Raw genomic sequence first — 14313 nt, forward strand, 5'->3', positions numbered from 1 at the left:
GGGACCGGGCAGCCCCCGTCCCTGCGCGTCTAGGGGGCCTGGCTGGCCGGGCACTGATCTGAAATGGCCTGTTTGGTGCGCGAGGGTGCGGGTGGTTCCCCCACTGAGTTTTTGTGGGACCCCGACGCCCCACTTGTAGCCGAATCCGTCCTTTTTGTCCAGAGCGATCACTCGGGAGCGGAGAGGCCCCAGGGTCCAGGGGTGGGACGCTGGCTTGCACCCTCTGCTCCTTGGAGGGTCCCCTTCCGTCCGTGCGTGAAACACCCCTGGACACGTGTACGCGTTAGGAGACGTCTGGGTGGTCAAGGGCCGTTTAGGAGTAGCGGCCGTTCTGCACGGTCCACGGGGCCGCCCCGTGTGCAGCCAGAGTTGTGAGTGCAAACCACGCGCTGCCATGCCAGGTTGGGGCGCACTTGGGCCCGGGTGTCAGGGTGCCTCCGTGTCCGCAGGGAGAAGGGAAATGCTCGCAGCTGCTCCGCACGAGTGCACCTGGGACCATATTTTGCCGGGAGCGAGAGCTCGTTAAATACTGTAAATGCTTCCTTGTGGGGGGTTTCCGAGGCCAAGACATGTTCGGGCCCATAAAGGACAAAAGTCAGGGTGTTTTGTGTACCCCTGGAACTCCTGGGCTAATGAATAGTTCCAGTGCCTGCGTGTGCGTGGGAGGGGCCTCGCTGCGCACCCAGGCTGGCTGGCTGGCTGCCCTGGCTCTATATTCCCAAAGGGTTTCTTCATTCTAAAAGGTTACAAACTGAGTAACTTTTAGACCATTTTCTAAAGTTTCTAGTAAAATAAGCAGGACCCTAAGAACATTGGATTGGCCAAAGCTTGACCACTAATAGGCATGCTGCTGAATGGGAAGAGATTGTTTTGCCTCAAAAGCTTTCTTGGTATTTATCATCTGTGTAGGGTGTGAGTTCTGTAATGTCTGTAACATCCTATATAATAAAAGCCTAATATGCAAATAGACTGAACTGAGGAATGACCCGGTGGAACGACTGGTTGCTATGATGCACACTGACCACCAGGGGGCAGATGCTCAATGCAGGAGTTTCCCCCAGCCCACAGGCCCCAGGCCAGCCAACGCAGGTGCCAGTGAGGGCCCCCTGATTGTCCCGCCAGTCACCCCACAGATTGGCCCTGATTGCCAGCCAGGCCTAGGGACCCTACCTGTGCATGAATTTCGTGCACCGGGCCTCTAGTCCTATATAATAAAGTGCTAATATGCTAATTACACTGCATGGCGGAACGATCTTCCGGAACAACCTTCCAGGATGACCTTCTGGAATGACCTGAAGCAGCTGGGGCTGCTCGGGCTGAGCCCCCTGCACGAATTTCGTGCATCGGGCCTCTAGTCTATAATAATAAATTTGCGTGAGAACAGTTTCTCGAGGAAAGAGCTGAAGAGGGGAGTAGAGTGAGAGTCAGGATGGAATGTTTTGTCAAAGGCTTCTTTGCCCTTACAGCTGATATGATGTTATTGCTTTGGATACCTGATTTATGTTCAAGCTGTAATACTGTCTTATCTCCCATCTTTAGGCGAGCCAGAATTCCTTCCGGGTAGAATATGATACTTTTGGTGAACTCAAGGTCCCCAATGATAAGTATTATGGCGCCCAGACTGTGAGGTCGACAATGAACTTTAAGATCGGAGGTGTGACGGAGCGCATGCCAGTAAGTGCACTCTTGGAAATATTGTCTTATGACTAGGCTTTGTGCAAACGAGTCACGTTATGTCACGAATAAAATTTTACAGAGTTAAAATGCTATTATTGGAGACCTTTGTGAGCAATACAAAGTTTCTTTCATTAAACTGTCAAAGACCTTTTTAAATACTATTATTGGATTTTTATTTGATAGAACTAAGTGATTTGTCTTTTCATTTCCACTGAGATTATTCGGATTTTTACTAGGTTTTTATAGTTTTTAAGCATTTTTAATTTCAGTACTTAAGTTTTATTTACTTATTTTACTAATTAACACTGAGTTTTAAAAAAAACTGATTTAAAAGGGACAGAGTTTTCTATAATATTATACTTTCTATGTCTCTTGGTGTCAGTTCCCAGAAAAGTCTACACAAATACCTACAACTATTTTTTACCGTGTCTGGCATCTGATGGATAATATATATGTATTTGTTCAGTGCCACATGAATGATTTAATGGTTAGAATACTTTCTGTCGTGTTTCATTAAAGCTAAGATGACATCAGTTAGAAGATGCGCCGACATGTACCACTAAAAAGGGCTGTCAGTTAAAGTTCGGACGTGTCATCGATTGTGAGGTGCACCTCGATTTCAGAAATGTTAAAGTGGAAAGAATTGATTACATATATCACATATCCGACTGAGACCAACTAGTGTGAGCAATAGTCACTTCAGAGTGCAGGGTGGTTTAGCAGCTTAGAAGTAACCAGGGCTCACCCAATGAGATAATGTTTAACAGTTATCTTCTAAATATACTTTTATTTCACAGTACTTTTAGCTTCCATAGGTTAGCTCATTCCTAAGCCTTCAAGACTGGATCTGGACAGGTTCCTACAACTTGACAATAGGCAGCTGAATCTTCTGGAAGAAAATCTTTGCTATTGCCACCTGCAGCCAGCTTGGTGAGGGAGACAGACACAGGCTCAGGTGACATGTGTGGGTGACACGGGGCAGGCACTGATCCTAAAACATTCTCAGATAGTCAGCTCTTGGGATGAGTGAGGTCAGTCTTAGAGTTCAACTCCTGGCATTAAGGAGGCCGGTCCTAACCCGCACTGATAGGAGGAAGCAGGGCTCACGTTTTGATTCGCTGGCTTTAGCCAGCGAGGCGTGGGGTTGGAGGTGCAGGACTTGATTTCAGCTGCTGCTGCTGCAGGGGCAGGCCAGCTGTTCGGATTACGCGACTGAGAATGATGGGCGCTGGGGTATCCATTTTTTTCACATTTACCTTCATCTGGATTAACTTCCTGAACTTTATTAACTATGAAGCAGACTGTGTGCACTTGAGCTGAGGAGTATGATTAACCGTGACCCTTTGTCCCTGAGGTCCGAAGGAACACAATTTAAAATGATGATGAACTTCTAATGGGAGTACTTTAAGGATAATGAGAGCCTTCTCTCCTCTCTCTGCAGTGACACATTTCACCGTTTTATTTTAATAGCAGCTCCTCTGCGCTGACCCTTCCTCCCTGTGTGAGTCCACAAACACGGGGTCATCACCCCAGTCAGATGGCCAGAGTTGATTTTGGCAATGGTTTAACCCGCCAAACGCCTGTAGAAATTTAAACTCCCCTTTGTTTTCAGCTTTTCAGTTTCTAATCCTGTGTGCCATTGTCTCCATTCTATTTGGCTAAAACACTTCTAATGTTTTACTTTATTTTCTTAAAATTCAAAATAAGTATATTCTGTTTCTTTTTCCTTTTCTGTTTGCCCCTTGTTTATTCTCCTTGGCCTCGGTTTAATGTGCCTTATTCCTCACTTTGTTGTTGTTGTTTTTCCACTCATTTCCCTGAGGATTGTGAGTTGTAGGACTTCTTTGTATATTTTAGATATTAACCCCTTATTAGAAGGTGATTTGCACGTATTTCTTTCCATTCGGTGGTTTGTCTTTTTATCTTGTCGATGATTTACTTTTCCCGGGAGGAAGCTTTTTAGTTTGATGTACTTCCACTTGTTTATTTTTGCTTCTCGTGGCCTTGGCTTTTGGAGGTGTTTTCATTGCGAACTTTTATGGTTTCAGGTTTTACACTCAAATCTGAATCCATGTTGAGTTCATGTTTGTGTATGGTATAATCTTTTGCATGTGGCTGTCCAATTTTCCCAGGACCACTTTCCTATCTTTATTTTATTTGCCCTTTTTTTTTCTTTTAAGAGGAGGAAAGGAAAAATGATAAGGTAGATTGGGATCCAGCAAGGGAAAATCATGGTGATTGCTGGTGATATGATTGAGCACCATTTGTTTTTTTCATATCCTATGTCATTAAAGCCTGATATGCTAAGTGTCCGACCGTTTGACCGGTTGCTATGACGTGCACTGACCACCTGGGGGTAGACACTCTGACCTGTAGGTTAGCTTGCTGCTGGGGTCCAGCTGATCGGGACTGGGCGAGAGGGGCCGGACATGCCCTAGAGCCCTACCGCAGTCCCTCTCTGGCCCTGATCGTGCACCAGTGGGGTCCCTCAGCCTGGCCCGTGCCCTCTTGCAATCCTGGACCCCTTGAAGGATGTCGGAGAGCCGGTTTCAGCCTGATCCCCGCAGGCCAGGCCAAGGGACCCACCAGTGCACGTATTCATGCACTGGGCCTCTAGTATGCAATAAAGCACTTATATGTTATAATGTATTATAAAGATTAGGATGAATGGTACAGTGTATGTGTGTGTTTTTATGTACAACTCTTGCACCTGCATAAAATAATAATCTTAAGTTTTCACACTAAAGTCGCAAATCTGAGATATTTTTCTGATTAATTTTAGATCCCAGTTATTAAAGCTTTTGGCATCTTGAAGCGAGCCGCTGCTGAAGTAAACCAGGATTATGGTCTCGATCCAAAGATTGCTAGTGCAATCATGAAGGCTGCAGACGAGGTAGGAGGTGATGTGTGTTTTCCTAGCGGCACCGAGCCATGTCACGCGTGGACGATAGCTGTGGCGGGAGGACGGGGCACTGTGAATGTCTGAGTGAATGCATCTCAGGGCAGGGTGGCAGCATATCCTTTGGTGAGGACATTAATTCGGTGCTTAATCTGTGGTGGCGAAATTTGTGCGTGATCGTATCCCTTCATTTTTGATTCTCTTGACATTTCCTTTAATTTATATAGTTTAAAGGAAACTTTGAAGAGACACTGTTTATATATTTTATTTCTTATTTTACATATACACAGTTCATTTAAAAACTTATTATTTGATAATCTGTATGGAGAAACTAATTTCACTAACCCTCTAATTTAATCCGAAGGAAGGAAAGATAACAGTTTGAAAACTATACATAATGTTGTTCATTGCAGTACCACTTATAATAACAAATTTGAAAGTATCCAACCATTACAGCTACTTAAATAAGTTATATGGTGATGCTGTAGAAAAATTTTTAAAGAATATCATTGAACAACCCCACCATATAAGAAGCAGTGGGGGAAAAGGTAACAAAGTTTATGTATTTTATGATCCTAATTTTGTTTAGAAAAAATGAACAGAAAACTTGTGTTTTTTTTATACACATACACACTCCCATGGCTTGGAGTGGACCCTGGAAGGAGATGCCAATACTAATAGTCATTATTTCTGAGGGCTGGAACTATGATGGCTAACATACGTTTCTTAGTTCTCAACATTTTCTATCCTGGTCTCCTATTATTTTTATAAGAACTCGGGAAAAAAGTTTTAAAGTGAACCAATTGTTTAAGGTCAAATAGATTTCTAAAGTGCATGCTGATTTTTAAAAAATTTATCTTTATTGTTGAAAGTATTACAGATGTCCCCTTTCTCCCCCTTAGACTCCCCCACCTCGCTCCTGCCCACCTCCCCAAGCTAAAACCATTCCCGAAGATGAGGTTAAGCACCCACTCTCTTAGAAAGCATGCAGTCCCCAAACTATCACATTAACTGAAGGTATAAAACTATGACAAAATAGGGACAAATCTGGACTGTGTCTCTGCGCTTGGCAGTTGCTACTCATTGGACACCTGTGCGCTCACGTAGCTGTTAGTGTACTCACTCCAAGCCACCAGGGCGTTGTGCTGACCCCACCGTCCATCTATGGGACATCCCATTGTGCACCGACTGTATGCATCTGAACCCCGAACCCTTCGCATCCTGAGCAGGTGGCCCGTCTGCCTGTGAGTGGGGGAGGCAGTTGGAGAAAGAGAAGAAAGAAGGCTTTGCTTCAGTTTAGTTGGTTCACAATAGTTTATCTTTCACTTTATTTACTTATTTATTTTATTTTTATTTTTTAAAATATATTTTTATTGATTTCAGAGAGGAAGGGAGAGGAAGAGAGAGAGATAGAAGCATCAATGATGAGAGAGAATCATGGATCGGCTGCCTCCTGCACGCCCCCTACTGGGGATCAAGCCCGAAACCCGGGCTTGTGCCCTTGACCGGAATGGAACCTGGTACCCTTCAGTCCACAGGCCGACGTTCTGTCCACTGAGCCACACCGGCCAGGGCTCATCTTTCCCTTTTTAAAGTAACCGTGGTTGGACAGCCACAAGCTGTGTGGTCCCATCGGCAAGTCACCTCGCATAGGGTCAAGTGAGCACCTTTACAATAGCACTGCACACGCTGCCACCTTACTCATAGCTGAGCACAATGGCTCAGTGAGTATCGCCGTTCTTACTGTAAGCAATCCCTTCTGTGACCTCTGTTCTGCAGGTAGCCGAAGGGAAGTTGAATGACCACTTCCCCCTCGTGGTGTGGCAGACTGGGTCCGGGACCCAGACGAACATGAATGTAAACGAGGTCATTAGCAACAGAGCCATCGAGATGCTGGGAGGCGAGCTGGGCAGCAAGAAACCCGTGCACCCCAATGACCACGTCAATAAGAGCCAGGTCGGTATTGCCTCGCGTCTTTTCTGTGTTGGAAACGGAAAAGGGCACCTGAGATTCATCCTTTCCAGCAGGTGCTGGCTTTTGGACAAGGAGGTTCTTCTGCTCACATTCTCTAATGGAAAGGACTTCTGAGATGTTCTTATGGCTTTCAGGAGTCTCGGGTCTAACGTCTTAAACTTCATAAATCACTGTTAGGGGAAAATTATTTAGGGCAGCTGAATTTAGTATATATGTATGTTTTTATTATTTTGGTTTATATTTTACACTCTTTATTTTGAAATAATTTAAACTTATACAAATTGCAAAGGTCCTTCAAAGAGTTTCTGTATACCCTCTCCCAGCTTCCCTTAATCTTAAGCATTTTGTGTAAACCTGCTACACTTACCTCTCTCAGAGATAAACATTGCTCTCTGCAGACTGCATTAGGGTTGCTCTAGTTTTCGGCCGATGTCCTTTTTGTCTGCGGGATTCGTCATATCCCCTTAGTCTCCTCCACTTAATGGCCGCATGTCTTGTGTCACTTTTCACAGTAGTGGGCAGGCCCTTTGTCCTTTAAAACACCCCCTGATTTACTTTCTCGCACTAAGAGATGCTCCTGGTTCGTCATGTATTGTCCCTGCCCCAGCCCCGCAAGCACCCATTCTCCCAAGGAACTGCAGCCCTAAATATTTTGGCAAGTCACATGACTTCTTAGACAGTTTGGCTTTCCTATTATTTGGTTAATCCTCACCCGAGGATACTTTCCCATTGATTTTTAGAGAGAGTGGAAGAGAGAGGGAAAGACAGAGAAACATCAATGTGAGAGAAACACATCTATTGGTTGCCTCCCACATGCACCCCAACTGGGGCCGGGGATTGAGCCTGCAACTGACGTACGTACGTGCCCTTGAGTGGAATCGAACCCAGGACCCTTCCGTCCTTGGGCCGATGCTTTATCCACTGAGCCAGCCTGGCGAGGGCGAGGGCTTTCCTGTTTTTATGGTGGTGACCTACCTCAGAAGTCTCCTGAGGTTTCACTGATGCCAAAATGTTTATGAGAGGCTGTACACGCCGTGTGGCCGTCAGGTACCATCGCATCCTCACGTCACTTTCCTGATGGATGAGGTCCCCACTGCAGGTGGGATCGGCACAGTCCATGCAGGGAAGCAGGCTGCTGCTCCTTGGACCCTCAGCGACCTTAGACTTGACCCTGAGCACTAAACCTTTCCGAGTTTCGAGTCGCCATTTAGGGAGGTTTTCACTCCAGTTCGGTGCTGTTGCCTCTGCTCTAACCATTGGCCTGTCTTTGGAAAACCGCCCGCAGAGCTCCAACGACACCTTCCCCACCGCCATGCACATCGCCGCCGCCGTGGAGGTCCACGAGGTGCTGCTGCCGGGGCTGCAGAAGCTGCACGACGCGCTCGAGGCCAAGTCCAAAGACTTCGCCCAGATCATCAAAATCGGGCGGACCCACACCCAGGACGCGGTCCCGCTCACTCTTGGGCAGGTAGAGGGGTGCGCTTAGGTTTGATTCACGTTAGGGGGCGGGACCCACGGCCAGCAATTCCTCACCAAGTGACACTGGTCTCAAAGGCCACGTGTGTAACAGTTCAGTGACAGGCTGTTCTGCATTCACCAGTCAGCAGTGGTTCTTAGTTTTCTTTTAAAAAAAAGACCTTTATTGTTGGAAGTATTACGTGTCCCCTTTTCCCCTCACTTCTATTTCGTGCAGTTAGAGGAACGTTTACGTCCTTAGGAAATTATATATTCTCACCGCAGCGTCCTTCTCTTTTCAGGAGTTCAGTGGTTACGTTCAGCAGCTGAAATACGCCATGACGAGGATAAAGGCTGCCATGCCCCGGATCTACGAGCTGGCGGCCGGGGGCACTGCCGTGGGGACCGGGCTGAACACGAGAATTGGCTTTGCCGAGAAGGTGGCTGCGAAGGTGGCCGCGCTCACAGGTCGGGAGATGTGACTTCTAGTCCTTTCCTTCTGCTGGTCTGTGTATGTCCCGGGTGTTCTAAGGCCAGTGGAGTCTCTCTCTGTTGTCTTCATTCAAGCAGCCCACACGCCAGGCTTCCTGACCAAACAGGCCTCTGGCTCGGCTCCGGGCGCTCGGCCACCTCTCGGCTTCAGTGCCCTGGGCCGCACTGCCTCCAGGAGTTGTCACCGGCCTTTCTGATCCGATGGCCTGGAAGATACTCTACCCAGGGCGGGAGGGGTGCTGTATGGTGGGGGGCTGTGACTGATGTCGCTCCTTGCCTGGGCGTGGGCAGACCCGACGGGCTGGCAGCACTGCATTCAGGAACATCTGCGCTCCCCTAGTTCCCTGTCAGAGTGCGCCCCTTCTTTGGTTCCACAGATGAGCACAGCTGCTGGGTGGGGTTACCAGGCGCTGTAGGTATGAACGCAGTCGGCCAAAATCTGTGCTGGTTGTCGCCAGCTCCTTCCCCCTCCGTCACAGTCAGATTTCCGGTGGCTGAGCCCTGCAGAGTCCCCTGCAGTCCCATGGTGGGAGGTCAGAGTAGAGGCTCCAGCAAAGCGACCTACAGTGCTGGGGCTGCTGGGGGTGCGGGGGCCTAGTTGTCCTTCTGCTGGAGGAACCAGAGGCTCATGGGAGATCACCGTGTAGCCACTTCTCTCACCCCTAATGCAGTCTGTTCTCTGGTGCAGGGTGTGTCAGGCTCACCCTCGTCCCAGGATCCGCCAGGGTGTCTTGTGCTTGAACAGTTAGTTGCTCTATTCCGGTGAGGGTGAGCAGTCATGGGCAGCCTGCCCCTCTTGGTGACGTCACTGCAACACGCAGTGAAAATCCGCCAGTGCCAGCTTTGTTACTCTTGAAAGGCGTTTCAGATACTTATTTTGAGAACAGGCAGAATCAACAGTTGGTTGAGAGACTCATTTGAATGATAAATATGTTGTACAGATGGACAGACTTGATTTTTCCTGTCCACATGCTGTGATAATCCTCTGAACTAAGGCCCTTTCGAATTCTGTCTTCTCTTCGTAGAGCACTATGCTCTCCATAATGGTAACTACTATTGGAGCCAGGTTGTCATGTCCAGAAAATTCTTATTAAGATGCAGGTGTTAGCAGAGGAGTAGGGTAGAGATAATTGGACAATGCTTATGATGGCTTAGTAGCAGACATTTGTTTTTTAACCAAGAAGAACTGCACTATAATACGTAGATCTTCGAAATTTTGAACACAGGACAGACCGACTGAGATGGTCCCATTCATTTTGGGCCCCTCGTTTCTCCGGGGGTTCGTGGGCCCTGGGGATCTGTGGGCCCTGGTGGGAGAAGAGAACAGAACAGCCTGAGGTGGAGGAAGACTGTCCTAGGAAAGGAGCGTGGACTGAGCAGAGTGACTTTTACCTCCTTCTCACCTTCCCTCGAGTAGTCAGGCATCACACGTGTTTGCAGCGGGTGGAGTTTTCTCGTCATGATGTTTCTCGTACTTGTTTTCTCATCCTTTAAATGTGCTGGAATCGTTGATTCCACTCCTTCGGGACCTTTTGAAGCTATGTAGACAAAACTTTAGTCTTCAGATACACTTGTCTATTTCTCTGAAGTGAAGTTTTCCTGTTGTTTCTGGTTTTCATTTGCTGGATGTTCTGTTCAACTCGCTGACCTTAGGAAACCACGCCCTTTCGCCTGCTGGCTCACGTGGGCTGTCACCCCTCTTCCTCCAGGCCTGCCTTTTGTCACAGCCCCCAACAAGTTCGAAGCCCTGGCGGCCCACGACGCGCTGGTGGAGCTCAGTGGCGCCATGAACACGACCGCGTGCAGCCTGATGAAGATCGCCAACGACATCCGGTTCCTGGGCTCCGGGCCCCGCTCAGGCCTCGGGGAGCTGATCCTGCCGGAGAACGAGCCGGGCAGCAGCATCATGCCAGGTACCTGCCCCCCGGGCGGCGTCAGCGCTGGTCCTCGCAGAGCCGGGCATCCCCGTCCTCAGGGCACATCCCCTCTGGTGCGGGATCCCAGGATCTCAAAGGTGGAGGGGGCGTGGGCGGCACCCTTGTTTCAGATGGTCGTTGGGGCCACCTGTGATCAGGACTCCAGGGGCCTCACTCCATCGTGTAGGAGAAAAGCGTTTTAGTGAGGAGCATGCGTATTTCCCACACTGGAGAATGCGTCATAGTTCTGCCTTCCGCAGTCCAGAGCCAGGAGAGTTTAGCACAGGCAGGAGGGGGATCCGCATGGGTTGGAGAAAAGGGGATGTGCCAGACGCCTCCTTCCGTTTCTTGCTTTGGGGAAGTCATTTGACACACGCACATGCTGTTCATTGAAACCAGCGGAGGAGCGTGGGCAGGACCGTCAGATGGCCGTAGCAGGAGCGCAGGGACCTTTAGGAGTGACTCGTGAGTGGGGCTGGGGCTGGAGGAATAGCTGGTGGCAAGCTGACTGCTGCACCGAGGTGAAGGTAGAGCGTGTGTGCTGATCCCAGGAGCAGGTCACGGAGCTGAGGTAGCACCACGTCAGGTGCCAGGATCCGATCCGGAAAGGCCTCTGTAGGTTGGACTAAAGCCGACAAAGTGACTTTTGATGGTGAACAAGAAAGACCCGACTGCAGATTCTTTTAACTCTGCAAGTACAGGGTGAGAAGAGACCTGACTTCAAAGTATTTCATGTTGAAAAATGACATGAGTTCAGCTGATTGCCAATTCAAGGCAATTGCCTCAAAAAGAGAAATGCAGAGTTACAGCAAAGTCTTCCCAGTGCGTTGCTTTATATCCATTAGAGGGGTCTGGGATCCGTGTTCACACTTGAGCTTGTCAGAGGAGGGGGCTTCTGGAGAGTCATGTGATGAATAGGAAAATTCCAGGTGAGTGTCACCATCCTCTGAGCAGCCCCTGCGTGTGGTAAAGTCCCGCTTGTATACGTGTTCCCACGGCAGCCTGCAAACGTTCTAGAATGAATGGAAGCCATGCAGATGGAGAGAACTGTATTCAACTCTATTTAACTCATTACTCATTAGCCATTGAATGGTTCAGTGTGGCTACCCACCTTCCTTTCTCTGGTTGGTTGGTTTCCTTAAATCGGCACTGATGGGTGGGGCCTCGCTGTATTACGTGTCTTTCTTCATTTAATGAAGTTAGACTCCCTTCCGGTTTGGATTATTTGACGTAACCCTAACCTTCACTGGCTCGAAGCCGTGCGTGTGTCTGACCGGAGTCCCCGGCGGTTTTCTTGAAGGCAAGGTGAACCCGACGCAGTGCGAAGCCATGACCATGGTGGCCGCCCAGGTCATGGGCAATCACGTCGCTGTGACCGTTGGGGGCAGCAACGGACACTTTGAACTGAACGTGTTCAAGCCGATGATGGTAAGTGAGCTGTGCGCTAGGGTGTGGCCCGAGGGCTGATGGTCTTGGTTTTTCTTCCATGGGGTTTTATGGATCTCAGCAGGCAGCTGATGAGCTGATCAGCCGTTGGAAGTCCAGTATGTACGACCATTGGAGGGTGATCCTGCATGTTCAGTGAGGGGGCTTTTAGCTTAAGGAATTCGATGGTTTGAGTTTTAATAGAAACGTCTGGAAGGTAGGGTACAGTTTTCTTCCGTGCCCCTCACCAGGGGAGGGACCAGCGGCCAGAAATCAGAAGCCTCCTCAGTTTAAACGGCCCTGCTCACCCGGCTCCTCACACTGCTGCTTCCTTCTTCCTTCTTCCCTTTCCGTCTTTTTAAAGGAGCGACGGCCCTCGAGGCCCCTCCCGCCACACTCACTCCTGGCGCGTGATTGTTCTCGCAGTCACTGTACCTCCACGGCTCTTCGCCCACACCTCCCCGACTCTTCCTCCTGCAACACCTTCGCCCTCGTTTCTGCCGAATTTCCTCCCTTTCCTGCCCCTCTGTCCCCCTCTCACTGGCCTCACCTCTTCCGCATGCTTTGCAAACATCATCCTGTCCCCTAACACTTCTTCCTCTTTATGAAGCTGGAACAGGACGGCATCATCTCTCCTTTCCCCGGCTGCAGATAATGCATCCTCCGAGGCCTTTATTTGTGTAAAATGCTGTGTCTTCAGTCTGGTGCAAAGTCTGCTTTTAATTTGATAAGAATGCACAAATGACAACGTTACGTTTGCCCATGCAGTGTGCTCATCACATACTTACTGCATTCTCCCTGTTTAGCTTAAGCCAGTGGTTCTCCACCTTCCTCATGCCACGACCCTTTAATACAGTTCCTCATGTTGTGGTGACCCCCAATTTCATTGTTACAAATTGAACATAATGATAGCATAGTGATTCATCACAAAAACAATATGTCATTATATATGTGTTTATGTGCTTTCTGATGGTCTTAGGCGACCCCTGTGAAAGGGTCGTTCGATCCCCAAAGGGGTTGCGACCCACAGGTTGAGAACCGCTGTGCTAGGGGAACAGGAAGGAGACGGCCCATAGCTTTGTTTTCAGGTCACTTTGCAAACAGTAGACCCCCGGGCCTGGCAGATACAGGTCCGGGCAGTAATGAATGCTCATCTCTGTTTTTCTTTTAAACAAGATCCCTTTTGTCTTTAGTAGAAAATAAGTGAAGAAAATCAACATTTGCTCTCTCATACTCATTATCGCCAAGCGAATGAGTCCTGAAGTTCTGTGACTTCTACCAGAGTCCGTGTTGAGAGGATAGTTTTCCGACCCTGGGGTTTTAGACCAAAGGAAATTAGGACCAAAAGACATTAGGATGTGGATACATATCCTAATCCGTGTTGGGATGTTACCAGAAAGAAAATGCTAAAACGAACGAATTGATTTTATACTGTTTTAGTATCGTATGAAAGGTTACTTGAAAGTGACTCTGGAATATTTGTTTCGTTAACCATAAAAACACGTGTGACCGTTAAGAGCTGGACGCCCTGACTTCCCTGATTTCCTCGCACACGTGCTGAACTCTGACCTCTGCGTCTCTGCTCCCTCCGCAGGGAGGAGCCCCCCCTTCCTAACCCCCCCCACCCTCTGTGCGGCCTCCCCCCAATGAGACTTCAGTCCTGCAACTAGAATTCATCCCCCTTCTCTGAGCCCTACCATTTTATGCCCGTGTTTCATAATACCACCGGCTAGCTTGTATCATAGTTATTTGCATCTGTTACTTACTCCTCTTTTAGATGTCTGTGCCCTCAAATGTTTACTTCTTTCCTAGTTGTTGTTCTGGAGATGGTGCCTTAAAGGTTGTAGGGGTGCTGTCTGTGTACTGAATTCCGTGTTCTCTTATGAACCAGTAGATAACGCTATGTTGTTGGACGAACATAGCGAGGCTCACTAAGTCTCTCTCCCTCTCGTAGATTAAAAACGTGCTGCACTCGGCCAGGCTGCTGGGGGACGCGGCAGTGTCTTTCACAGAAAACTGTGTGGTGGGAATCCAGGCCAACAAAGACAGGATCGCCAAGCTGATGAACGAGTCCCTGATGCTGGTGACTGCTCTCAACCCTCACATAGGTAAGGCGACCGAAGCCGAAGGCCATTTTGAGTTCAGAATTGAAGAGCTAAAACGATTTAAAACGCTTATAGACAGCAGTTTCCTTTCGGACCTTGTTTAAGTCGAATCTTCTAGAATATTTGAAAGTGTGTTGTAAGACACTCGATATGACCTACAGCGTCATAGTCTTTCAAATCGTGACCTATTATTCTTCATTTTATTTGGAAACGTGTTCAATTCAGAAGGAGTAGTTAAACTGATTTCCATCTCAGTGGAATCGGGGGCGCTGTGTTCTAGGCGCTGGTAGGAGCCTCTCCACCAGGTGGCGCTGGCGACCAGCTAAGGGAGGGATTCTGTTTCCTACCTTCTCCACCTGCTCGCCTGCGC

The 14313-nt window shown here is 48.5% G+C and overlaps 1 protein-coding gene across 1 annotated transcript in view; it reads left to right on the forward strand.

Annotated features, from left to right (window-relative positions):
* The first annotated feature begins 1503 nt into the window (after positions 1-1503).
* FH (fumarate hydratase) overlaps positions 1504-14313 on the forward strand; it is a 14162-nt gene continuing 1352 nt past the window's right edge. Inside the window, exons 1-8 of the mRNA XM_006757651.2 lie at positions 1504-1674; positions 4460-4570; positions 6356-6532; positions 7836-8018; positions 8308-8473; positions 10207-10410; positions 11714-11841; positions 13793-13946. Of these exons, the coding sequence (XP_006757714.1) occupies positions 1636-1674; positions 4460-4570; positions 6356-6532; positions 7836-8018; positions 8308-8473; positions 10207-10410; positions 11714-11841; positions 13793-13946 (1162 nt within the window). The 5' untranslated portion in view covers positions 1504-1635. The remainder of the gene's footprint in view (positions 1675-4459; positions 4571-6355; positions 6533-7835; positions 8019-8307; positions 8474-10206; positions 10411-11713; positions 11842-13792; positions 13947-14313) is intronic.

Source organism: Myotis davidii, unplaced genomic scaffold, assembly GCF_000327345.1.
Source record: "Myotis davidii unplaced genomic scaffold, ASM32734v1 scaffold875, whole genome shotgun sequence".
Taxonomy (NCBI): Eukaryota; Metazoa; Chordata; class Mammalia; order Chiroptera; family Vespertilionidae; genus Myotis; species Myotis davidii.